At 41.0% G+C, this 27,072-nt stretch overlaps 1 protein-coding gene across 2 annotated transcripts in view; it reads right to left on the minus strand.

Annotated features, from left to right (window-relative positions):
- The window catches only part of GRB10 (growth factor receptor bound protein 10), a 152,785-nt gene that overhangs the window by 38,289 nt on the left and 87,424 nt on the right, over nucleotides 1-27,072 (minus strand). For both annotated transcript variants that reach the window (XM_074576294.1, XM_074576295.1), the window contains exons 4-5: nucleotides 21,689-21,905; nucleotides 18,789-18,930 (exon numbers count right to left, since the gene is read on the minus strand). In XM_074576294.1, coding sequence (XP_074432395.1) covers nucleotides 18,789-18,930; nucleotides 21,689-21,905 — 359 coding nt within the window. The remainder of the gene's footprint in view (nucleotides 1-18,788; nucleotides 18,931-21,688; nucleotides 21,906-27,072) is intronic.

The following is a 27,072-nucleotide window of genomic DNA, read 5'->3' on the forward strand; positions in this document are numbered from 1 at the left end:
CACCACTATCAGTATTCCACTGACACTTAACAAACAGAGTTCAGTGCAAAGCTTCACTGAATCATATAAACCTCATTTCACAGCCCTTAACTGTCTTCCATCATATTTTCTGCCAACTGGTAATCTTTTATTCTAAAGCTGTATTATCCCTTATGATTAGTTGGATAAGCATTTGAGTGATTTCATTTTTAGTGCCTCCAAGGCTGAGGATTTCCCATGAGAACAGATCATCTTCTAAGTGCTCTGGTCCAGGTTCTCAGCATTTATAAATCAGACGACTGGCTCCTCTCTATTTTTGCTGATGTATTTGTACTGATGAAGTAAAGGAGATATTTAGGTATACTTTGATTGCCATTGCCTAATTTCAGTATTATTGATAGTCAAATAAGAGTCACACATTCAACTCAGAAATCCCCCCATAAAGTAAATTTTAACAGAATTCTTACAAGACGTTCAAGTGGATTAAGTTGATAATGCTGGCACACACTAGGCAAGTAGAAAGATTACTCTTCTTAGAAAGTAGTTATACATAAATTAACGGTGAGCTTTACTCTCATAATTCCTAACTTCAATATTAAAGACATAACACAGAGATGATCTATTTCAGAATCATCACGACTTTAACCTTTTTTTTACATCGTAAAGGTTTAAGAACAATCACAGGATCACAGAAGGGTTGAGGGTGGAAGGGACCTCTGGAGGTCATCTGGTCCCCACCCCTGGCTCAAGCAAGGCCAGCTAGAGCCCGTTGCCTGGGACAACATCCAGACGCCTTCAAAATATCTCCAAGGATGGAGATTTCACAACCTCTCTGGGCAACCTGTGCCACTGCTTGGTCACCCTCACAGTTAAAAGAGTGTTGCCTGATGTTCAGAGGGAACCTCCTGTGTTTCAGTTTGTGCCTCTGCTGGGCACACTGAAAAGAGGCCGGCTCCATCCTCTTTCCATCCCCTTTTCAGGTATTTATATACATTCATAAGACGCCCCAAGCCTTCTATTCTCCAGGCTGAACAGTCCCAGCTCCCTCAGCCTTTCCTGATAGGAGAAATGCTCCAGTCCTTTAACCATCTCTGTGGCCCTTTGTGGGATGCTCTCCAGTATGTCCATGTCTCTCTTGTACCAGGGAGCCCTGCCCTGTACCCAGTACTCCAGGCATGGCCTCACCAGTGCTGAATGAAGGGGAAGGACTACCTCCCCCAACCTCCTGGCAATGCTTTGCCTATGGCAGTCCAGGATATCATTATTCCTCTTTGCGGCAAGGGCGTATTCCTGGTTCGTGTTCAACTTGGTGTCCACCAGGACCCCCTGTTCTTGTTCTGCCAAGCTGCTTTCCAGCTGGCTTGGCCCCCAGCCTGTACTGGGGCATGGGGTTGTTCCTCCCTAGGTGCAAGGCTTTGCACTTGCCCTTGTTGAACTTCATGAGGTTTCTGGCAGCCTGTTTCTCTAGCCTGTAATCTCTTATATAAATAGTGCAGAGTTACATAAATACCACAATATTAACTAAAAGAAAAAAAAAAATCCACTGAAGTTTGATCACAGTTTAGGAACGCTAAACGGGTGTTTTCCTAGGATATTTCATCAGTATTTTCCCAAGCCGTGCCACAATGGTTCAAAGTTCCCTTTAAGTTAAGTGTTTCAGAAACACTTGAAGTCCATTTGTCAAAGGCTGATGAACTCAACTGCCTAAGTCTAAATATGAGGTAGTGTGCTGAAACCAATGTCACAATAAAAAAATGCTTCCTGATATAGAACTAGATAACATAATGCTGTAGATTTGATGCCAAAGCTTGCATGAAAGAACATGCTACTTCTTCATTCAGCATCTGCTTCAGATTATTTTACATGGAAGTCACTGCTGCTCTGAAGCTGTCAAGGCACAGTCAGCTTCCAATTAAGCTATCTTATCTTTGAAGTTGATTGGAAGCAAAGCTTTCTCCTCCCTATAGGCAGCCCCCTAAAAGTAGATAATCTGAGATAATTTCCAAATGTATTTATTCTGTGTTGTCCACCCAATTGAGCATCTTGTGCAAATGCAATCAACGAGCCTTGTCTCTAATTGAAAAGTTTATGCAACAATTTTCACGAGGCTCCCATTAAACATTTAAAATAATTAGCTGTATTAGAGAGACATTTATATTCAAATAGCTCACAAATAGCTTTCTTTGTTTACCGTAGGCAAAGAAGTATGAAAAAGAACCCCATAGGAAAAGACCAAATACGAGGCGTCTCTTTTCTTTAAGACAAGAGACACTCCCTAGAAACCAATTCTGCACAGTATTAAATGGGAAATCTTTTATCAGTGGCCTTATTACTGTAGTTGATTGTGGAGAAACGTTTCCAGGACTCAGAAACGCAACGACAAGGGAGTTGACTCTGTATTTTTATGTATTATATATAACACATAACGGCTGTTACCTTCAGGTGTGCTCCCCTCCTTCCCCTTCCCCCTCTCCCTAAAATTATTGGCAATAAGTTAAAGAAATCCACCATGCAAAGATACCAGTAACTTTACTTCCATCCTGGCACGAATTACAGTTTTCTTAAAGGATTTTGATGGCTCTGTATTTACATCATGGATCTTCTTTAAAAATTATGCTGAGAAAAATCTAGGTCATTGAAACCTTCTTAAACTGAACCACAGAGAAACTGAAAGAAAACGTGAAGGCACTGATGTCAGGTTTAGTTTGCCTTTTCACAAGCTCAATTTTTTTTCCAGATTGACTGGCAGAAGGTAGATCAACCTTTGGACATCTTTCTTATTCTGAAGTTTCTATTTCCATGAGTGAGTTAATTCCATTCCCACCCAAAATAGGATATTATAAAAAATGTTGTGCGCTTGGCAAACAGACTCAGCTATATAAGAACAACTTTAAGAAGGCTTGGCTTAAAGGGCAAAAGTACAACTTAGATCAACATATAACAGAAGATATGTAAACATCGCAGTTTAGGATCCTGGGCAACATAACAATTTAATCGGCCCTTCCAGACAAAACTTTACTCTATAAATAAATATATATGAATGTAAACAGTGTTCTTCCTTCCCCGCTCCCCCCTCCCCCAAACACTAGCTTGGTTTTGGTATGAATCTGCATACTAAGATCTGCTTCCTTGCAGTGTTACATTTATGTGAACTAGTAACATACATTCAAATTTCATTCTACAGAGTTCAAATTACAACACCTACTTCTTCCGTTCAATCACCGTGTAGAATTTCTTAGGTTAAATACATAGTTGTACACGTCAAAACTAATCTATTCTGAAGTGAAAAGATTCCATTAAAAACATATTGCATGAATAATTTTAACTGGCAATAATAATGAATTATTAGTTATTAGTAATTATTACTGCATTTCTAACTGTGTCCAACACAAGCCTGCTGACTTCAGCAAATGTCACTCTTTATCACTTTCTATTAATTCACGAAGAGACAATTCTACACATGGGAAAAACTTTATTGCCTTTTCCAGCTTCAGAAGGTTGGTGTCTTCGGATGGTGGTTTAGCATAACCACCATAAGGTTTCTTATTGGAGAAAAATCTATCTTGCCTTTTGTACAATGTAGAGAAGTGTCACAACATTTGCTTCTTCCACAACTCCCCCATCTTGTTGCACAAGATTACACATGGCAAAAGTAAAAAATTTTGGCTAGCTGCAGGGTATTAACAAAAAATACTCTGTACTGAAACTATTTTCAGTTCAACTGTTGCTCATACACCCTTCAACATAACAGACACTGATCAGACCCAAAGTGTAACTTGTAAGAAATAAGTGGTTTTGTGGATTTGTTGCCAGAGTTCTGCAGGTTCTTCTTTCAGTGAACCCAGCTGTACAGAAAACAACCCAAGTTTGCTTGGCTCACATCAACTGAGGCTTTGCCAACCTATACGCTGTATGAATTTCACTTTTTAAAGCATAACAAAATAGCTAGTATATGAGCTTACTCAAGCTATACCATGAAACCTGCGTTTCAAGAAGAAATGAAAAAGTGCATCCTGTTCTAGGCGTCATATAACACATTTCCCTTCCACGGACTGTGTCATGTTAAGCCTAAGCGTTTAACCTTCTCTGTAAAGACCATTATTTTCCATGTGTACAGACTGGATTAGATAAATTACCAGGTAGCTTCATTCTGGGGTTCAGCACAGAAACCGCCTTGAGATGACAAATTCAGTTTTTTTAACTAAGACATCAGAGAGACATCCTAATGATTTTGACTGTCCATTGCAAAGATAATTTAATTTGGGGAAATCAACCCTCCTTCCTCCCTCACAAACCAACTTATGTTTGTTGCGCTTGGTTTTCTACTCACAAGCGTGGAGGGTAGCTTTCCCTCAGCAGGCAAATCAGAGATCATTTACTTCGTGAAACGGTGGTCCAATTCCACAACACTCTCCTTAGAAACTCCTGCTATTACTCTCCCCTGTGGGCTTACTGTCTCTTGAAGAGCTATTTCCCCTCCGCCGCCTCATAGATACCCATTTGTTCCTCAAAAAAAATTTTTTTTTTTTTCGACCAGAATTGGCTTCCCTATCATGTATCGAGTACCAATGGCTAAAAGTACCTGTCCATGAAGGTCTGTATTCCCTCCCCAAATCTTATATATGTTCACCTATTGAAAATGGCTACCTCAGATGTCTGAACACTGCACACTGAAATTAAAACATTAAGGAGACGTGTGTAAGAGCCCTGGCTTTAATTTGCACAAGACGAATGTGGTTAGAAACTGATCATTCTTCACAGGCCCTTAACAGATGATGGAAAAAAAAATCAGCCCTGCAGCTGCCAGCATCTCTCCAGACAAACAAACTCTGCTGTTTCTGCCAGGGGGAGTAACTGATGAGCAGGTTGGCCATGCAGGCGAATGGTCAACAACAATTTCCCACTTAGAAACGAGGCCAGATTTGGTCCTAACAAAACAGTTCGGTAACTTAGGGGAAGGAAAGGATATTTGCCATCATACATCGTTGCTTAGTTTAAGGTTTTTTGTATTCCACCCAAACTACACAGAGGTGGTAGTCATTTCAACTGTTACTAGCCCCCTTAATCTAAGCACGTCTAGTCATCACTAATGATTCAGGTTCCCACTGTAGCTAATTGTAAAGAGAAAGAGGCACTTCAGTGAAATTTATCATCTCCTATAGTTTTGCTACCCTAAAGTGGCATGAACGTTCTTAAAAGCTACCCTAACTCACCACTGACCGGAGATACCCAAACAAGCAACCCAAATCAGAGATTCCATTTTTATAGAACCATAGTTCACAGAAATAGTTCCCACCCAAAGGGTGTTTAAAGGTGGTCATATTTCTTGACACTGCTAAAAACTACCATAAGTGGTTGCCTAATATTACATTCCCTGGTCTCTTTATCATTATATATAGAAAAAGTATTACCCAAGTTTTGCTCAGTAGTGGTATTTGTTAGAAAGTTTTGTTTCAGTTTTACTATGGAATAAACTTAAAGGCAAACAGATATAATTTTGTAAAGAAATTGCTGTCCCCGCACAGAGCAACGTAACTTTCGGTGGGGAGGAGTGGAGCACACGCAAAGGTCCCTTGGTCAGATGTGACACCAATCAAGCAAAATGCGGAATGCAGCACCTTCCCAAAACAGCACTTGCTGCTGTTGTTTTTAACACGAAGCAAGCAGCTACCTGAAGAGGTCTTTCAGCAGAAAGATAGTAAAAGATTGTGACTGCCATGTCTACCTCAAATGAATCTGACAGCAGCGGTCTGATAACCTGAGGCTGATTAAACCAACTCCATGTCAGAACTTATGGATGACTTGTACATTGAGTTCAAGCCAACCACTCATACGAACATTCACGATAATAAGTCAGACACAAAAAGGTGAACATTATCTTCAGCAAGAAATCCCAGTATCCTCCTCCAAAGTTAAAGATTTTCATCTCCACTTCGTGCAAGCTGGGTGCAAGAAAGGGCTGCCTATAGCCAGGAGAAACAACTATGCTGGATATGTTCATTAGTCTACATGCCACTTTCCAGCAGCCAAAAAAATGCCACCGCAGAGCAAATAATATGAAAAGCATGGCTATTCCTACTGCTTGTCTGTTGTAGCTAAAGACCTCCAAGTTTGTCTTGCATTAATACACACATTTTATAGTTCGATGTGCAATCAATATAGCTACTTAATTACAGCTAGTGGTAGTTCAGCTGCAGCACACCAACCTAACTTGCAACCGTGTTATGCGAAGTCAAATGTGTCCTTCTCAAAATATTATTATGGTTGTACTGAAAAAGGTGAATCACTCAGCATAACAAAGAAATACTCTTCAACAACCTTTCAAAAGATCTGTTAAGTCACTGCAGCAAAACTGGCCTTGTGCAAGTTTTGCACCAACAGAAGTGGTGTTGTACACAAATAATGGAAGAAGTCCTTTTATAGCAGGGTCAGAGCTCTGCATTGACATGCTGTCTAAGCCAAGCAATCTGAGCCACCACCAACTCAGACTTTAAATACTTTCTCTTCAACTATTTCTAATGTATTTCTTGAACTCAGTGAGCCCTTACTGGTTTGAAATTCCACTTAAACACTGTCACACAATTTAAGAGAAAAAAATTTAGTTTCTACTTCCCTACACTTACAGATTTTCAAAAAAGAATAATGAAGCAGTCCAAAAAAAGCACTGCATTCCTCTACACTCCATCAGTAATCATACTCAGATACTGCCTTTAAGTTGCACCTCCAGATACTTTACAGACGTATGTACATAAAAGACATAACTGTAGTAAAGACGAAATCAATTATGTAGAAAGCAGAGGTTGCTGCAAACTCATAAAGGAATACAGTCACTGTAAATACATCTGGGAGTATTAACACTTCATTATATTATTTTTGCTGGAATTTTATTAGGGTCTCCCCTTCCTTAATAGCTGCTATTTGAATGTAGGGCGATTAGCACTTGTAAGGCTTGGCGCAGGGGAAAAACAAGCCATTTGCACGCACATAATCCTCAACCATTTTACCTGAGGAGAATCAGTCAACCACCACAGTTTTTACAGCTGCATGTTAGAGAAGGCTTGAGAAAGAGGCAAAGAGGAGAAATTGATGTGAGCATGTTTACAGGGCTGTAAAATTTATTTAATCATCTTTAGAGTTACTAGATTATTTATTTATTTAAGGGATAAAACTAACATATAGAAAGCTTTCTATAAAGTTCATTCAGCTCTTTCATTTTAACGGCTATGCATCAACATAGCAGAGTCTTTCAGCTGAGACCCGTTCGGACATCAGTTCGATGGATGAACTGCTAGAGACACTCAAAGCCAGCATCTGCTGCACAAGCAATTTCCTTACCCACGAAAGACTCCATCATGCCCTCAACCCTGTCTCTCTTCTTGAAGCATTTCCTGCTGTAGTTTAAGTCCTAAAGGTTTCTCTTAGACAAAAAAGTGACTTCTGGAGATCGCCCAAGTGCTGTTCCATGCACGCAAGAGGGCAAGTGGTAATGAAACCTGACAGACACAGCAGTTAGTGCAACCTTGGGAGGGTACTAAGTTAATTTCTTGTTAGCCAGATCGGCTTGAAGTTCCTCTGTATTGCTTGAAGTGTTGCAATTAAGTACTGCTCTAAGCTATGCTTAATTAGCCTGTAAGCAAATGCTCATTTGTAACTTGCATGCAGCGTAACGCAGAACTAAATGTTCACTGAGAGCAAAGGGAAATTACACTGAAGGTACATTTGCACAAATATAGCCGGCTGCCTCCTGATCTTCCCTTCTTATTAATATCCTAGAAAATATTAAGAAATGTGTCACACTGTACAAATGGTTAGAAATATACATTCTCTATCCCTAGAGCTGAATGTGGTGCTCTCCTGCCCCCCCCGCTGACGAGCACTCTGCTCCCCTTGGAATGACAGCCTCTCTCTGCAGACGATGAAAGATTTGGGATTTGAATTACCTTTTTCATCTGTGCAGTCAAAAAAAGCCAAATAAAACACCCCAAAAAACCAACCAAAAACTTCAGCAGAATAGGATGCAAATCATAAGTATGCTCAAAGATAAGCAAAAAAGCATAAACAAAACTTTCACCAAACAGCATTTAAGGCATTGACTGGACCCACATTCAGGAGTAAAACCCAGCCTTGGTGCCTCTTGTGAAGCAGACAAAAGAGGAAACTAATAATAGGTTCTCAAATATGTTTAGGACCTTTTAAGTGCTACAGGTGGAATGACATTAGCTTCAAGCATAGCAAGGACGTTTTTCAGCCGGACATTATTTGTGCCTGCCTATCAGAGGACGTTCATTTGACAAGGATGTAACACAAGAGGCAAAGCTCAGCCTCACTTGGACGAGCTTTACAAACTTTGCCGAGCTAGATAGCTGGCTAAAGAAAAAAGTTCAAAGGTTAGTGGCAAAAAAAATCCAGAGAACAAACCAGCATGTAACACAGGAAAATACTTATAATCCAGGAGAATATAAAATAAAAGGTTTTATTTGTGTTATTAGATGTTGCTATTCCTGTAACATTAGCTTTAAATTCTTTCCCTAATGAAGAGGAGGATAATCTTAATATATTTAATGTCTACTTCTTTTCAATCTGCTCCATATCACTTCCAAGGTGTGTGACAGTATTGCAAGCAATCTTTTCATCTTCTCATATATACACACACATACACACACACTTAAAAACAACACTACTCTGGAATTTGAGACAACTCAGTAAAGAAAATTCTTAATCTGAAACACGGCAGGTATTTTTCAACACTAGAACCAGGTACCTGATACCCATTGTTTAGCATTACTCAGTCTACAGTTTGCTCTACAAAACTGAGTACCTGGGGAATGGGAATTGCTGCAAACATCTGTAAAGCTATTTATAAGGTCTGGAAATACTGTGGTTGGCTGGCTTTCAGTGGATTTTAGTAAGCAATAGGGAAAATAAGTGTGACCAGCAACAGTATGACAGGCAAGTTACTTCTGAGTAATTAGCTGCTCCTAACGGTTTGCAGGCAAGGACAAGCTCAAAAACGACTCGCAGAAGCCCAAGGGCAAATTGTCTGTAGAATTAAATCCTGGTGTTTTACTATTGTCACGCTGTTATTTAACTTAGAATATTATTTTCGGTAAGGTTTTCCACCTCAATTGTTTTGGTGGGGTTTTTCTGGGGTTTTTTTTGGTTTGGGGTTGGTTTTTTTTGTTTGTTTGTTTTTTAAAGCAGTATTTTTTTTCCTTAGGGATGGCTTGTTCCTACTCTCATTACTTATTCTGGCAAGCATAGTGGGAAAATGTGATTTTTAAAGATGAACCTAGGAGGCAAGAGGAAGAACACATGCAAGGTCACCCTACAGTGAGGCGGCCAATCTTCCCCTATAGCTGCAGGGCACAGACATTATTCCCAGCACTCGGGCCCTCTGCAGCTGCCGAGCGTGCTTCAGCGAGCCTGATGCCTCCCACAATGGCGTGGGCCATTTGGCAAGCGGGAGGCGTGGGTGGGGATGATGTTCTTAGATGTCTGGATGGGGAGTTAAAGCAGTCTCCATTGAGAATGGGTATAGTCGATATCTAAGTATCCCCAAAAAGCAGAGTAGTTCCTCACTCTGGCCAGACAAGAGATCTAGGCAGATAGAAGGGGTGGCTGGAAAGATCTGCGTGCTTTAAAGTGGCACCTGTTTGGTGAGAAACAAAAGCAGCTTTCAAAGGTCTCTTTCACCCCATTCCCCCACAAAAACCTGCAGAACAGTTTTTGCTTTGCTGTTAGTGAAATTTCACTGGTCATAAGTCTGCTGAAACTAAGTTGCTTTATCCACATTCCCCAGAAACATCCCATGCTCAACATGGGATCTCACATCCAAACTCCCAGCTGACAGTCAATCCGTTTTGCTTCTAAGTGCTATTCATTGTCCCCTCAGCAACAGGAGAAAAACCAAAGACATGCTTCATGCCATAGTGAAGGTATTTCCAAGTCTGTTGCTTTCTGAAATCATAGAATGGTTTGAGTTGGAAGGGACCATAAAGATCATCTCGTTCCAACCCCCCTGCCACAGGCATCTAACCCATTAGATGAGGTTGCTCAAAGCCCCATCCAGCCTGGCCTTGAACACTTCCAGGGATGGGGCATCCACAGCTTCCCTGGGCAACCTGTTCCAGTGGTTCACCACCCCCACAGTAAAGAATTTCTTCCTAATAGCTACCTAAATCTACCCTCTTTCAGTCCAAACCCACTACGCCTCGTCCTATCACTGACAAAGAGTTCCTCCCCACCATTCCTGTAGGCCCCCATTAGGTACTGAAAATGCAGCAGCTGAAACCAGCTCTAGTAACCCTAACATGACAGCAGCAGGATCTACCACTGGAGAGAACAAGCAATCCTAATGCCAATGGAGGAACATGACCCGTAGCTTTTATTAATCAGTGATGGCTTGCCTTTTAACAAGTCCAGAATAAATTTGCTTTTCTGTAAATTTTGTAAATGATGTTCAGGTTACAGCCAGGCTGAAGCAAAAGACTGAAGGTACTTGCATTAATTAAACAAAATCACTTTTTAGTACAGTAATTCTGCACACCTATTAGAAGAAAGAATAATACAATAAGAATTTGATAGCAATAAGGAGACTATAAATCAAGAGAACACAGAATTGAAACTCATCCCACAATGATTTAATTAACTCAGTGGTATTCTTCTAATGCAAAAATGTTATTAAATTCCAACTAACATCCCCTCTGTTCAGGAAATGGAACAAAACTGTATCTGCAAGCTCTGGAGCAATGCATAAACATCCCATTACCACGCCAACGAATTTGCAAGCTCATTCTTCCCCTGTTCGTCCACACAGAAAGGCCACTTAAGTGAAGACATAAGTTTCAATCGGATTTCCACTTTAATGTGGGCACAGTTCACCGTCCAGGTAATTACAGCAAGCCCAAAGAAGCCTTTTTCCTGCTGTGAATGAACAGCATTACTCCTGGTACTTAAGCAACCACTCTGCTGATGGTTTGGAAATGAACAAACGAAACACTGGCTTTGCCTTCCGTCCCTAGAAGTAGATGCCAGCAAGCAAGCAAAAAATTGGGCATCTTCCCAGTCCTGCACTACCTATGTCCACAGCACCCACTGGGGGATCACCTGCAGCTCAGCCGCAGGTGCCAGCACAGCTCTCTAAGGGCTCTGTCACCGCTCGCCTCAGGAAGGACCTTGTGGTCACCTCTCCCACCAATTGCTGGCAGCAACATGGTGCCGCAAGGTCACCCAAGACACACGGCAGAAGCTCTAACCCATGAGTTGGTGCTTTCTTGCATCTATCCTACTGGGTAGCAGAGGTCCAAAAAGATTTCTATCCAAAATATCTACGGTTGACCTGAACTCAAACCTCGAGTCCAGGCAGCACAGAGGGCAAGGAGGAGCTGAGTGAACTCGCACTATGTTAAGCACCTCCTTAAAGGCTATCAGTATGGAGTTATGACATCTCTGATTCATCTCAACCATTCGCTTACAGTATAATTACAATCACTCAATATAGTTCTGGTTGGTTTTTTTTTTTTTTTAATTCCCTACTGCACTGATGTTTACGCCCAAACCCACTGCTGCCTGCCTCACTAGGCACAGAGAGAATTACAATCTCTCTCATATTACGTTTTCCCACTTTTCCCCGCACTCTCAGCCTGATAGCTTCTCAATTCTGTCAATCCCCGATCAAAGCACAGAACAGCTAAGTTATATTCTCACTGTGCCATTAATAAAATATCACAAGAGTAATGCTGCGCAACAAAAATGTGGGAAGGCATGCCTAACTAAGATGCACACACAAAAATCTAGTGTGAATACACTAATGCACAGCTACTGCAGCATATACTACACAGACTACTCAGTATTTACACAAGGCAGTCCTAAAGGTCAATTGCAATGGTGTTACTACTGTAAAACAGCTTTTTTAAAACAACTGCAAGCGTTACTGTGTGGCTGAACCCCCACTGGGGCTACCAGCACACGTGCAGGGCAGGTTTGGGTCAGGCCGGTCCCGTCCCACTGACTGTGCCAGACCACCCTCAGCCAGGCAACGCGTCCCCAGCACCCTGCCGCTTGTCCCGGCCACCCATCCCTCCTCCCAGCACGCTCCCGCTGCCGAAGCATCGCTTATGCGTAGGGAGCCAAAAAGCTCCTGGGAGCGGGGCCAGGTTTGTGTCATTAAAAACAAAAAATCCCAACAAATAACATACTTCTGGGTTTGCGTGTGAGATGCCCTTAATATTTCCCGTAATTCACGTTGGGGCTGTAACTACTGTTCTGGCACTTTCCAAAAGCAAGAAGGCAGAGACTCATTTCTTCCTATCACCAAGCTTCTTGCTGTAACAGGCGTGAGGAAGGAGAAACAGCAGCTTTGACCCAGATCAAAGGTCCTTATCCCAGTCCCCAGCAGACCACGGGCCGGGCTCCAGAGCCTGCTGACCCCCACCAACCGCCCAGCACCAACAGCGCTGAGGACTGCAGCAGACTCGTTAAGTCTTCAGATATTCATTACCCTCTTTGTCAGTAACAAGCAAATGAGATTTTCAAACCCATGTGAGCTCACACACCCCCCCCCCATTTCTTCAGAAGGAATGGGACAACATGTTCGCGAAACACAGGGGACAAAGGCGACAAGTAATGCAACATCTTTCCTACACTGTCCATCAAATTTAGCTTATTTAGTTCAGGAAAGCGTTATTTCTCCAAACAAAAGAAAGGCACCCAGGGAAGTGTAAGACCTGTTTTCATACAGTTAGATCACAGCCCCGCAGCAGAGGCCTGATCTTTCCCAATTTTTCCCATACACAATCACAACTTCCTTAAAAAAAGAGGCATCTGAGTCAAACATGCCACAGAGCAATCTATATATTATTTGTTTGTTTAGCTTAAGACCCTCACTTCAAAGAAAGATTTGAGAGAAACAACATGATATTGTCACGGCAGATACCCATGAAAACCCATATTTTAAAGTTGGGCCAAAGGGAGTGCCTGGACCCGAACATAAGGAATTGTGTGCATTAATCCAGCTGCGGGATTTGGCCTGTTTAGAGAAAGTAAAGTCCTGTTGACTCAACTTGATGTCAGTATTTATTTTCAAAATGTCTTGTTGGTAAAGGTTATTCAACTGCAGGATTAAGTACAAAATTTGCTTGTCACACATGAAAAATCTAACTTGGTACATAAAGTTTTCATTATACAAAAGTTTGTGTTTTTGTACAGCTTCTCTCTGGAAATCAACATCCTTGTCTTCAAAAGAGACAATATAAAAGTTTTACAGGAAGAAAAAAAAAAAAAGGAAGTGCATCATAACATGTAATTAAAACAATTAAAACTAAGAAGTCTGTTTACAGGACTTCCCTTGAAGGGCAACTAAATCTGGAAAAAAGAATGGCATTAATTCATACCCATTGGTGAATTTAATTTGCTAGAAAAGAATAAATAATTTTGGTACATCAAACTGCTATTTGGAAGTTTGCCTGGACTGTATAGAGGGGGGATGTGAGAAATTTGCCCTATTTTTACAGTTGAAAGCTTCATTGACTCACACAAGATACTTTAGCCTAATATCCTGTGGCATTGCAGTGACCTACATGTAATTATTGCATGCTTTTTCCAAAATATTTGTACACAACGAGAAATTATAACCTAAGTTACCAACTAGTTCTTAGTTTATAGCAGCAACACAAAGATGGACTTCAATTAGCGGTAACCTAACTGTCTGATGTTTTTAGCAATCTTTTGGACAAATGTTTGGTCTTGGTTTGGAGTAATTTTCTGGTTTCCATTTTTCTTAGACAAACATATTTATCCTGTTAAGTAAATGATGTTTTAAAAACTTTCAGCTGTCCCTTCTCCCAGCCCATGACCACTGTCCCCCTCAGACGTGGGGTGATCTCATGTTTGTAGGTGTGCACGTGCTTTAGGGACAAAGATGTGGGGAAAAGGGAGAGGGGGGGAAAAAAAAATAGTAAAATCAAATTGTCTTGCAATGCCCCATGGTGTCACCCAGAAAACGTCCTTCGTGCTCTTGTTTTTACCTGCCCTTCCCAGCACAGAGAGCTGGAGTGCTTACAACGCTCACAGAGGTCTGCTGAAGTTTCTCCTGGCTCATGGTCAGAGGCAGATGGGTGATACTTAAGAGGACAGAGAGGCACGTGATGAAGGAGGAAACCCTTCGGAACGCACTGATCAGATAGCTCCTCTCCCATCAGCCTTCTCCTGCCTGAGCTCATGGACAATGTTGCTCTCGATTCAAGAACTTAAGAGCTTTTTGGCAGCTACCACTTGAAGGGTCATACTTTCTCCAAACGCAAGACATCTGCGGTGTCTCACTCACCACACCAGTAGCTGAAGTAGCTACTGACTCAGTAGCACAGCTAGTTGGTACTTTTCGCCCAGGTACTCACCAACTGGTTGACTACGTTACTAAAACTTCAGTGGTGCCAATTTTTACAGCGCCATGTCCCGTTCACTATCAACAGGTTGACATCTAACATTTCTCACGGTAAAACTTAGCTCAAAGTGGGCTGTTTCAACCTGCAGAACTGTAATAAAGGATCATAGCGCTGAACTCCCAAAGAGCATGTATCTGTTTAATTAGAAGTCACTTAACCTCTGCCGCCAGATGTGTTGGTCACACATGTATTAGCCTAGACCCTGCCACCGTGGAGGTGGCTCAGAGCAGGACAGCCTTTGAAACGTAACCCAAAGGGTCACGGTTATTGCTCTTCTAAGTCTTTTACTACTAAATTATGTGTCAGTTACTCAACCTGCCTATGTGCTTAAAAAAAAAAAGTATATACCAAATCTTTTTATTTGGGCTTTTCTTCTAAACCAGAGAAGATTATCCAGAATCAAATAAAGAAGCAAAATCTGCAACAATTTCAATAAGCCTAATATTCCAGCTTTACCTCCCAGATTGCTATATTGATCCTCCCATTAAATGACAATCCCATTTGCCTACACGTGTTTTTAGTTTTGTGCTAGTACAGAAGACCCGTTATTTTGCACTGTTCTCTGTCTTCTGGGGAGCAGCTGCAGCATGCTCCTGCAGCCATCAGCTTTAAAAGCAGTACTCAGTGCCTGACTGGCAGCAGAGCCAGAGGTGGCGTACTGCTTCCTGCTGTGGTGAAATCGGTACCATTACCGAACAGATCTCAGAATATGTATTAAAAAAAGAAGTTATTCCTGATATGTGCACTTTTTTGAGTACGATAAAGACAATGCTTCATCATCATGAGAAAACAAAACAAATCTACCACAAAAATACAGGAATTATTTATTACAGCTATTTTTCATTGCTTTACTGCTTTTACCCTTCTTTGCTGAGGCAAGAAAGAGCATGAAACAAGTGCAGAACAGTGCATAAGCAAATATTGCAAACTGCTTATGAAAAAAAAGCAATGGCAACTGCATGAAGAAAATAAGGAAAAGGATCAGAAGCATCTTAACATGAAATCTGTGTCTCAAGCTCCAGCTACAAGAATAAGATTTTGCATATGAGAAAAGACGACAACATCTGGTTTTTGAGCTGCAAATACAATTCAAGCTTTATGACCTGAAAGCTCCTTTACTCACTCTTTCATCCACGCATGCATCCTTTTCCTATAGAGGAGAATATACTGTGATAAAGTTTTCATTTAGTAAAACTTGAACAGAGCTGGCATTTCTATATGCCCAATATGACATGAGACTCTTCTGTGTTTAACACAACGGGATCTTTAAATTCCTCTTGCATAACCACTACTAGGTTTTATCACGGCAGAGTTGTGTTTTAAAATTATTAAAAAATAAGACCGAGTTGTTCCAAGAGGAACAATACCAATGACACTCCATTTCTTACAAAGCTGCATCAGACTTCTTTCACGCAGTCAGGAAATAAAATACTGGCTCCATTCTGAAATCTCCTCAGACTGCCTTAACCTGAGTCCCTCTCAAGTCCCCTAGATATGAGCTGACCAAAGGCAAGTTTTCCTCCATGCCATGCACGTGCCGTGATGCCCTGTGAGATCAGAGCTGCAGCACTGCCAGCTGCCAACTGCTATTCGCCTATTTACCCGCAAACACTCGAGAGGCACGAAGGGAGTTACTTTTCGCTAACACCTCATATACCCCATGTAATCAGAATGGCTCATTCCAATCTCCAATTTTAATCCTTGTTTCTAATCTGCAAGCAGAGAACCTGAAATTAAGCATCATTATGTTTAACCTTGGTTTACATTTGACATTGTATCTATATTTTTCTTAAAACACAGCTCATTTCGCTAACTGCCAGCCACTAAAACGTGCTGTTGCAGTCCTTATAACTAAGCCCATCACTTATTTTGTTAACCAGTAGTTTATATTGTATCTATGGACACTTATCTAAGCAAAAGCATGTCCTAAAAAAGTTTACTCAAATTCCCAAACTTTGGGAAGTTGAAAAGATGTATAACGTTTCTTAAGTCTCATTTTTTACTCTGTTTAGCTGACTCCATTGAAGGGAACTAGAACTGGGTTAAACACAACTAATATCCTATGAGGAGGCTGAACACACAGATTTTGTGATCCAACGACACTCCACATTTAAAACTGTGGTATTAAAAATAAAGTTTTCTTCCTTCACGAAGAAACTGAACCTACTTTTTTTTCTTGTCCTTACTTTTGTCAATCAATACCTTAAAACCAGTTTTTTTTCCACAGTTCTGTTCTCTATTTGTTCATTAACGAGAGCGAGACAATTCACTAGAGAGGAAAAGAACACTTTCCTGTCCTTCCGTCACCCTCAGCCAGTGTTTCTCATTGGCCTCCAATCAGTCGATAAACTGAAGTGAACAGTGGATCTGCATCTACAGAACAAGCCACTATTGTCCAACATGCTTTACCTCCTCATCTCGTACCCTAAAAGGCTTTACCACTACAACGGATTCTCTTTGATTAATAACTTCAGCAGCAAGCATATCTATGGAATATAAGTATTTATTTCATTTCAAAAGGCTTGTCAAAATCTTTTATTTTAAGATCAGCTAGGTTAATTCTTTTTTAAAAGTTACAAAGTAAAATTTAGGAAAAAAATCTACTTCTGTCTTTATAGCTGTCTTCTTAGATACATTAAAAGATTAACTTTTATATTTATGTGCTGTTAAACCACTAGTTTCCAAATACCACTGAAAACTGACGCACAGATCATTTAGGGTTCTTACAGCTTCACAGAGCCATCTTTAGTGTGCCTTGGTTGATTTTAGTAAAACAGAAAGCTAAAAGGCAAAGAATCCTCAGAACTAGGAAGTATTTGGAAAGGTTTGTCTGAGAAAGGCAGCTATGCTCTTGTCTTGTTGGCAAGTGCCAGGAGGCAGAACTGCCCCTTGTTTTGTCTCCCCAGAGTCAGATTAGCACTGCCTTGACAAAAGAAACTCTCTGCTTAGCCAGTACCCAGGCCTCTGATGAGGTCCCTGCTAAATTTTTAATGGGATGACTCAATTCTTTCCTAGGGCATTATTTGGTTATCTGTCTGTCTTGTACATACAAGAAATGGAGTAAACCCAATGTAGCGAGGTGGGGGTCAATCTCCTCTGTCAAGTAACAGGTGATAGGACAAGAGGAAACGGTCTCAAGTTGTGCCAGGGGAGGTTTAGGATGGATATTAGGAAAAATTTCTTCACCATAAGGGTTATCAAATATTGGAATAGGCTGCCCAGGGAAATGGTAGAATCACCATCCCTGGACGTATTTAAAAGATGGGTAGACATGGTGCTTAAGGACATGGTTTAGTGGTGGTTTTGGCAGTGTTAGGTTCATGGTTGTACCTGCATGACCTTAAAGGTCCCTTCCAACCTAAACGATTCTATGATCCTATAAGATGCACTGTGTCTTTCAAGAAAGCAGACAGCTGTTTACAGCAATGTAAAGCAACACAGAAGATGTGAGAGCATACACTAGGGTCTACTGCTTGTAGCTGAACTGTCCACCCAACCCCTTTTATAAGTCTGACCAACGTAGGAGCCGCTTACAAACTAATTGAGCAGTGATACAGAACATCATCGTATTTTTGGGTACTCAACCCAACAGTCAGTAGGAGCAACCCATCTTTTGATCCCCATGCACGTCAGCACAGTTTACAAAATAAAGGTTTTTGAGTCCAGCTTTAATCTTTAAACGTGCTCAAGGACTGACACAAAACAAGATGGTTGTTTCTCTGAGTGGAGGAGGATGAAAAGAAAAACTGCAGCGTCACTGAGGTTATCACTCTGGACCACATGAGAGCTCAGTTTGTGCTACCTTCACTGCCAAGAACCCAGAGAGTTGCTCAACCAGCTTTCCGTGGGACAATGCTCCCTTAAGTCCCATTACAAGGAGCTGGGCCTAGTTACATGCTCCAAGAAAATTAGTTTGCTTTTTAAGCAGCATCATGAAAAACACAAAAATAAAGCAGCACCGTGTCCTTAAAGAAAATAGCTGTTCACTGGCTTTGTGGAACCTAGAATATGCAGTATAAGATGCACAGATCCTCCTCCAAATCCAAGCTAACCAACTTGACTTCTGAATCAGCAAGTCATTACCTTGGATAACAAAATCCAAAAGATATTAAGGCATTACTGCTTCATTCACAACATGCATGTATCAGAAAGAGACTTGCTTCATTTTTACACTTCATTCTTACAAACCTTTTAAAAAAGGTCTGAAGCCTGTCTGAAGACACTCTTTCGGCCAGTGCTGCCCTACTCACAGACAAAGCCTAGGAGTGTTTCTACTTATCTTAAAACTTTCTTTCTGCCTTCAAAGCGAAATAGTCCACTGCTGGTTTGAACGCGAATGGATGACCCAAAGCTTCGTCCCATACTCACATGCTTACTAGCAGGTTGACTCTGAGGTAAAGATCCAGGGGCTAGCACTGGAGAGCTTGCGGGGCTACAAAGTTCTGGGAAGGGATTTGGTATGGCCGGCAAAGACGATGTTCTGAATTGCTGTTCTTCTTCTTGAAGACGCCTATAAACACAGAAGCACTAAGCATTAAGAGGAGCAAACTGGCACCACTAGATCTGGATCTCTTGCCACACCATTTTATGATAACGATACTAAAGAAAAGGAATCAAAACCACTCCTCTTCTAAGCAACTACTATACAGTTACAGCAACTGCAAGCACAAAGTAGGCAAGTGCATGTGAAAAATGATCAGCCGGGCATCTATGTTTGTTTTATTGCTTATAACTTGATTATTTGGGTGAGTAACTGAGGTAACTGTGCACATAAAACAAACAGAAATATCCATCTGTACTCCCTGTTGTAAGCACTAGCTTAGAAGCTTAAGCTCTGTGCACCAGAGTCAGTTAAGCTCTTCCAAACCAACGTGAAAGAGGAGAACACAACAGCAGTCACTTGGAGCCAAATTCCACGTGGATCTGCAAACAAAGGTGTACCCTCTGTAAAGTCTCCAAGCTGAGACTGAAACCAATATTGTCACCTCATTACGATACCAGATTCCAGAAATGCAAAGACTCAGCTTGAGCAATAAACTGCAATTACACCCTCCCACCTTATGCCAGTTGTGCAGTTACTGTTCAGACAAGTTTGCATCTCCTGAGATACGCCTCACGAGTCTACGTAGGACCAGCAGAGTTTCAAGTTCTGGTTTATAATACACCTGCATTGCCCACACCAACAAAAGGAAAACTAAAGCATACCAGATGCCACAGAAAGGCTTGAAAAGATGTAAGACCTATTCATGACCACACAGATTGCTTTAGGTTTCCCTACTCCTAGGGCATCACCATTGAAGATGGACTAGGTGACTCTGCAGCAGGCTGCCTGCAACGCCTTTGCAGAAAGCACCATCTAGTGGCAATCATGGAATTCTCCAGAGACAGCCAACGAACTCCTGGATTTGAAATGTAAATCATTAAAAACTCCCATCTGCTCGCATTTTTTCTTTCCCTGCTGGGTTTGCCTCTGGCAGCGTGTCCCACCCCAGGCACACTCGCTGTCTCTGCCCGTACCAGAACCCGTGGGCTGATAAAATAACTATTGGGAAATCTGCTCCGCAGGTAACTCTATCCTGCAATTTAGCTGCCTTGGTGTTCCACGAAATGAGGCTTACAGATTTGGGTTTTTGCTATAAATAGCAGGTTCCAACCATAACTATGAGCCATGCAAACGACTGCTTGACCTGCTCCATTTTTTTTGGTGCTACCCGTGTGTGCACTTCCCTACACCACAGGGTAGAGGATGGTGTAAAATTCCTTCAGTCCAGTAGACTTTTGTAATAGTGCTCTGTATTGCAAGTTTTTGACTGACCTCCATTATAAGTAGAACTACAGACTCGACACAATTAAAAAGGTATGGTTTTCTTAAAATGAGAATTCACTATGCTGCGCTCTGCTCTGCCTATACTGCTGCAGTGCTTCATTTACTTCGTGACTGATAGACAAAACTGTGCTCTTAAGAGAATTACCACAGTCAGCCCTTCTGTTCTGGCTGCAAAAAAGACACAGCCATCTCCCTCTATGGGAAAGGGGTCTAGATAACCCTGAATAAGAGTTTCACCATTATTTTCTTTAATGATAAACACATGATGTTCTTGTGCGCATGGAAGTACAGAGTTCAGAAAGGCAGAGTGTTCTCAAAAAAAGAGTTGCTAAGTTTTGAAATGCCAAAAATAGTTTAAACTAAGTGTTCTGATTAAGATATTTACAAAACATCGACAGTTATAGCACTCTAGCGAGTGCCTTTTCTAGTACAGCCCTATTCAAGGTTAAATATGAAATACTTGTGAAAATGACTGCATCATTAGCTGACTTGGTTGTACTGCCAAGTTACTGCATACTACCCATTCATAAGGAAAAGCTGCCTGTCTTAATACCATTCCTGTAGGAAATACATCAGTGTAAAGAATTAGGAGAAACTCTTTCCATCTCTGGGCTTTTTCTTTTATCATTATTACTTCTCACTTCTTTTGGAGAAGACACTGTTAACTACAAGGAAAGGAAAATTCCAAATCTCTCCGATTCAGGCAATTTACCTACTCATGCTGACAGGAGCTCCTTTCCTCCTGCTGCCTAAGAAGAAGATTTTAAGAACTTCAGTGTCACCTGTAGACTCTTCCATCACCACCAAGAGTACTGCACTTGAAGCCTGAATTCAAGCCCCCATCCTCACAACAGGGAGACACGTTAAAACACTTTTTTGGGGGGCGTAATGCCTCACATAATGCACTCAAGTGAAAGAGCTGAAAGCGCTCTAGGAAGAACAGTAAAATAACTATGACGTGCTCCTTTTTTGTTTGTCTTGGACCGTTCAGGAAACCTCCCCAAAGAGAGGTATTTTTTGTATATCAAAACCAGCTGAATGCACTCTCATCTATCTGCATGATCTCTTATGTTTTATAAAACCAAGAAGCTGCCAGTAGGCACCATACCTGAGAAAACAGTTTTTAACAGTTTGGAAATAAATCCAGCTATGGACATCATTTCTGCAAATTGGTACCAATGATATGCTTCTACACGTCTGCTACTACAAGTACATCAAACATTGACAAAAAAAAGGGTGAAAATGAGACATTTTTGCATTTTACAAAACACATGCAGATTTTATGTCCTTCACCTACCTGGTACTTCTTCTTTCCTATGCAAAAGTCCAGTCTAACACTACTAGGCTCCTACCGAAGTTGATCTCCTATTTGAAAATGCGGTTCTTTTGAAACTAGTTCAAGAAAACTTTAAAAAAAAGGAGGCACGTCCCTTGTTCCTACCTGACTGCCATAATGCGTACAGGCTGAGACCGCTGCACCTTCTGCCTGGGAGACATGGGCTGCAGTGCACCAGATCCTGAGGATGGCAACTGACTGCGGTTGAGCTGACCATTTTGAAGGAGCGGAGTGGTTTCCGACTGCATGCTGCATGTAGAGTATAAACTTTCAAATGAGGAATTCATGTCATTTACCAAAGCTTCTAGGTCCACATCGTCATCTGGAAGACAAAATAAAGCAGCATAACACATCTGGAAGTCCCAGATAAATAGAAATCTGGAAAGACCAAAGACTAGCCTTCAGTAATTTCATAGCTATAATTTTACAGTGCAAATATTTTATTGCAGAAAAAATTTATTTATTTTAGAGCAGAAAAACACAGCTAATAACAGCCAGCAATGGACATTTATTTTGTCTGCCTTGGTGAAAAGCTAACACAGAATGAAGTATTTCTCCTATCGTATTTACTATATATATAACCAAAATTTGGTGGCATTTTTAATTATGCCAGCGCTAATGGGAAGCACCACTTCACTTACTGATAAAATGATGTACATTTCATATCACTTACAAATACCTCAGTTCAGCTTGTCAATGTATCAAATTCAGATTGTCAAACACTGTAGTAAGCACTTTGCAAGAACCAATAATTTAGAAGAAAAAAAACAGAAGTCAATAGGTGAAGACACACTTGTCCGCTGCACACGTTGGAAAGCAATCATTATAGTTTGTTAAAAATCCCATCTGTATTTCTGCATATTTTTGTGATACGGTATTTTGAAGGGCAATGCAAGCTTTTAACTGTCACTCCAAGGACTTTATAAAAAGATCTGTATCCTTCCCCTTGCAACGTGATAGAGACACCCTTGCCTTAAAGAGCTCAAAGTGAATCAACCACAGCTGTGGTGTGGGTGGTTGGAGGAACATCAGCCCCTAAAAAGTGCACCAACCTTTCCATATACGCCACCTTACCTCACAGTAAATAAGTAACTTGGTGTTCATTCGTTCCTCCTTAACAATCGTAATTACTCTGCAAGACAACAAAACTCTGCGAGCCCTTTGCACTAACCACTCTCTGAACTCCTATTGCAGAGTACTGTAATTACTCCCCAGCCACAAGTTACGTCACTCCCTATCAGGAGTTCAGCGGGCTGACGAACACACACATCGATATCTGCTTCTGGTTACTGCACAGCCACTGCCTCAACAGCTACTTGAGACCAAACACGACTTGGTGTGTCCCAAAATGTGCCCTTATTTTCCAGCTGTATCAAATGGCCTGGTAAAATACACCATTGCTGCCTGCAAACCTTGTATTGCACAAAACTTTATGACACGGATGGAAAGCAGAGCCAAGTAATGGAGCTAGCAAACATTTACACAGTGCTATGCAGCTAAAATATTTTCTGATATCCATTCTTTTGCCATGTTTTCTAGGTAAATGAACCACCAGGAGCAGCTATTCAGCTTATGACCAGTTACAGTACTTTCTTGGAGATCCCATAAACGATTTTGTACCAATATCACCTTTCCTGAGGCTATAATCCGAAACAGCACCACTCAATTTCTGCCCACCACCAACATGCCTCAATAACCACAACAGGATCTGAGCACAGCATTTACACAGCAATTGTTTTGGATGCTGACAACCCCACTTCTCAGTGCTGGATGAACCAAAGATCTGCTCAGAATTAAATAGGTGCTGGTCACGTACCTACGTTTGAGCTCTATTTTATGACTTGAAATATTGTATTCCTCACTGAAAGTCGGTAGGCCCTTTACTAATGTAAAAACCACTTAGCCTTCACTGAAAACGTATGCACAGGATTTCTGGGTTTAAACATGTATTAAAACAAAAACAAAAAAACATCAACAAACAGGTTTCTTCCTTTCATTTCTTTATGGTTATTTCCCTCAGTCTCTGTACTGAACAGCTACTACCCTACTACTAAGAGTCACCTTCACTAGGCTACACCATCTTCTCCATCTGTCAGCTAGTTCATGCATTTTCAATAATCTAGACTTTGCTTTGCTTGGACAAAGTCTACAATAATTTTCCTGCTATTTTTAGGGAACTCGAGACAGAGTTGCAATTTAAATTTCATTCCATCCTCCAGATTCTTATCCTATTTGGAGAGGACATATCGAAAACACTTCTTGAGCAATCACAAGGGAACCACAGGAGTAGGAGTATAAAGAGGGAGAGGCTGAATTACAAGGCTTTTGAATTTTATCATTCATCTAAAGTACCACAAAACCAAGCTGTAGGGTGTCAGATAGCTGTCAAGTAAAAGCTTAGGGGTTGGATGAAGGAGACATAAAAGACAGACCCTGGCCACAGAGTCATGGAGTAAATTACAGCAACTAACAGCAATTGTTTAGCAGGGTGAAAAGCAGAAAGGGGAGAAAGACAAGGCGTACATTCTGGGGAAGTCTGTACAGCTTGGTCCCCAAGGGTGCTAATTTATTAACAACTTAGGCAAAGCTATTAGCGTGCAAGATCATTAAGTTTTCAGATGATTGTAACATTGGAGGAATGATTAAAAGTCAGCTCAAGCTATCCCTGAATAATCAAATAGGCACAAAGGTGTAATATGAAGTCTAATATGCATAAAATGAGGCACTTCATGCAAAAGACCAAGCAAACCAAGTACATGGTTTAGAGCATTGAATTACCATTAGCAGGCTTTTAAGCATATCAATTACACACCTAAATTCAATTTCCAACACGACAGGCACCTGACAAGGTGCATATAGAGTTTTCCTAATAATATGTTGTACTAAAGTCCAGAATCTGGTTTCACTCCTCTGTCAGCTCCCTTTCTCTGCGGGTGCAGCACTGCTAATAATAGTCTTCAGTCTTGCTATAAAACTTTTGCAGGAGCGCAAATCCTTAAGCTTTTTGAAGACAAAGCCTGCAATCTTGAATTTCATACAGTTTCATCTCTATACAATAGCATTTACTACTAAATACCATTATGTTTTGGAGAGATTTCAGCACGCTGCAATAGGAAACCTCACTGCTGTAGCCTACCTCGGAAGTGCCAGCAGATGTCTCAGCCTGCCAAGTAATCCGGTATGTTACTTGTGATGGCCCTCTATAGAGTTTAACTAAATAAAACTCAAATAAGCCATCCATGGGATTTCTAAGCCACTTGAACCATTTGCAGGTATACTGTTCAGAAGGATATTTCATCTACAGTGCAATCCTTCAAAGTTTTTTTTCTCTACCAAGCAGTGAGATACAGCCTCTATCAACATCACCCTAGGTAGGAAAAAAAAAAAAAGCCAAACCAACCAAAAGGTGTTCATCAGCAGCAAAATTTGCAAATCACTGGGCTTTGAGCCAGCATGGTATCACACTGGTCCTCTAAGTATGCACACATGAATTTTGCAACTGACCTGGAGGAAGCACCTTTGTAGCTCCAGGTAGCTAAGGAGCCTCCAGCTCTCCAGCTGTCTTGCAGACATGTGCATCCAGCAATACTAAAGGCTATTTTCCTTCATCTGCATTGAATTCTGCCGTAAGATCAAGAAGTATGAAAGTGAACTCTCTTGAAAGAAGAGCTCTCAATTGGAGAGCATAGAGGCTAGCTTCTCACTTCCACGAACAAACATGCAAGCAGCCTTTTGCTTTTGAAAGTCATTTTTAAAGGAAAACACTGGCAAAACCTAGCTCTGACATACATCTGGTGGTGGATAGGTGTCATGGTTTGGGCCAGACTGACCAATGAGAACGACAGATGCTGTCCTCCACCTCTCTCTCTCCAGTCTGAGAGCAATGTTCCTTCCCAAACTAGAACCAAAGTGCACATACTGGCAGCTGTCTGAACTTCGTTTTGCTTCTTTGCCCACAACTTGTTAAACTTTGGCTTTGTTCACAAACCAGTTCCACTGGATGTTGCAAGTAATATTTTTGGTAAAGTAAATCATTATTTCAATTACAGGAAAAAATTTAAAAGTTCAATTCAAGGAAAGAAGAAAACTCTTATAAAACCTCTAGTGAGCTAGTGAGCTAAGCTATCACGTTCCACAAAACCAAAAGCACTTTGAATACCATTTGAATGTTTTCGAGCATACCACAGGAGGGATGATAACCCCTAAATTAGGCCTGAGCAAACTTTAATTTGTGCTTAGCCACGTCCCACTTGTCTTTCTGCTTCTAGCCCTTCTCTGTCCCCCCGATCTTTATTTATTTTCTTATTTTGGTTGTTGCTGGCCTTGACATGTCAAGCTCAGCTAACAGGACCACGCAGGATCCCTCTTATTCTGAAGCAACGTAAAGCTGAAATGAGTCCTGCTCAGCCTCATCCGTGCCAGCCTCCCAAAGAAATCAGGTATTTCCACGGCTGTCAAGGGGTTCACTGCACTGCAGAAATTCTGTTTACTGAAAAAAAGCTGAACATGGAAGGAATTCCGGCTTTAGACTACAGACTAGGATGCATTTCACGTCTCTAAATGGCAGCCCAGCAAACACCCTTCCCTTGTACATATCGCCTGCAGTTCACAGGAATACTATGAAGAACATCACAGGACTTAAGCAAGCTGTGATTTAAGAGGATTTTAAAAAGCATATACATACACACATAATTTCCATCTTGTTTGCTAATTTGAGAATGTAATTATCCAGCATTATCCCTCGTATCAGTTCACAGAGAAGACTGATGTGAGCGCTACTAGGAATTCAGCAGATCTGTAAGAAGGCTATATTCCTTTTGTGCCGCCATGGAAGTAAGTCTGATACATGAAGCCTAACAGCATGTATATAAACAAGTGTTTGACATTACAGTAAGGCAGCTGTTCATCGATCACCTATTCCTATTTGACAGTCTAACTCTAGCAATCAGTTCCCCAAAATGATTTTCAGTGCAGCACATTCAAGATCCAGCTTGACAAAGCAAAGAAGCTGAGGTATAACTAATGTAAGATTTCACTCAAGTTTAACTCAGTAGAAGATGATATCGAAGTGGTTAGCAGGCCCCCCTGCACACATTAATTAACCCTCAAGGAGACAGACATAAACAGCGAAAGAAAAGGAATGTACAGTTAGCATACCTTAGCATCCTGCATTGATGATACAGTGGAAACACTACCCAAATGATAGGTAATACAGGGAAAATACATTTACATCAAAGTGATCACAAGGACTTAACGAGAATTTATAAGAGAAAAAAAGACACCTAAAATACTTGTGGTATCCACCTCAACATCCTGTTTCAAACCTCTTAAAACCACATGTAAATTATTCTGATTCGTATTGGCGGTGCAAGTATGTTTTGCAAGGTTTTTGGTATTGTGGAAAACACATGGTTTATGATCAAAAACGCAGGTGAGGATTACCACAGCACTGTGCATACAAAGCCCTTTTACGAAATAACCCCTTATTT

This window comes from Larus michahellis, chromosome 2, assembly GCF_964199755.1.
Source record: "Larus michahellis chromosome 2, bLarMic1.1, whole genome shotgun sequence".
Lineage (NCBI taxonomy): Eukaryota > Metazoa > Chordata > Aves > Charadriiformes > Laridae > Larus > Larus michahellis.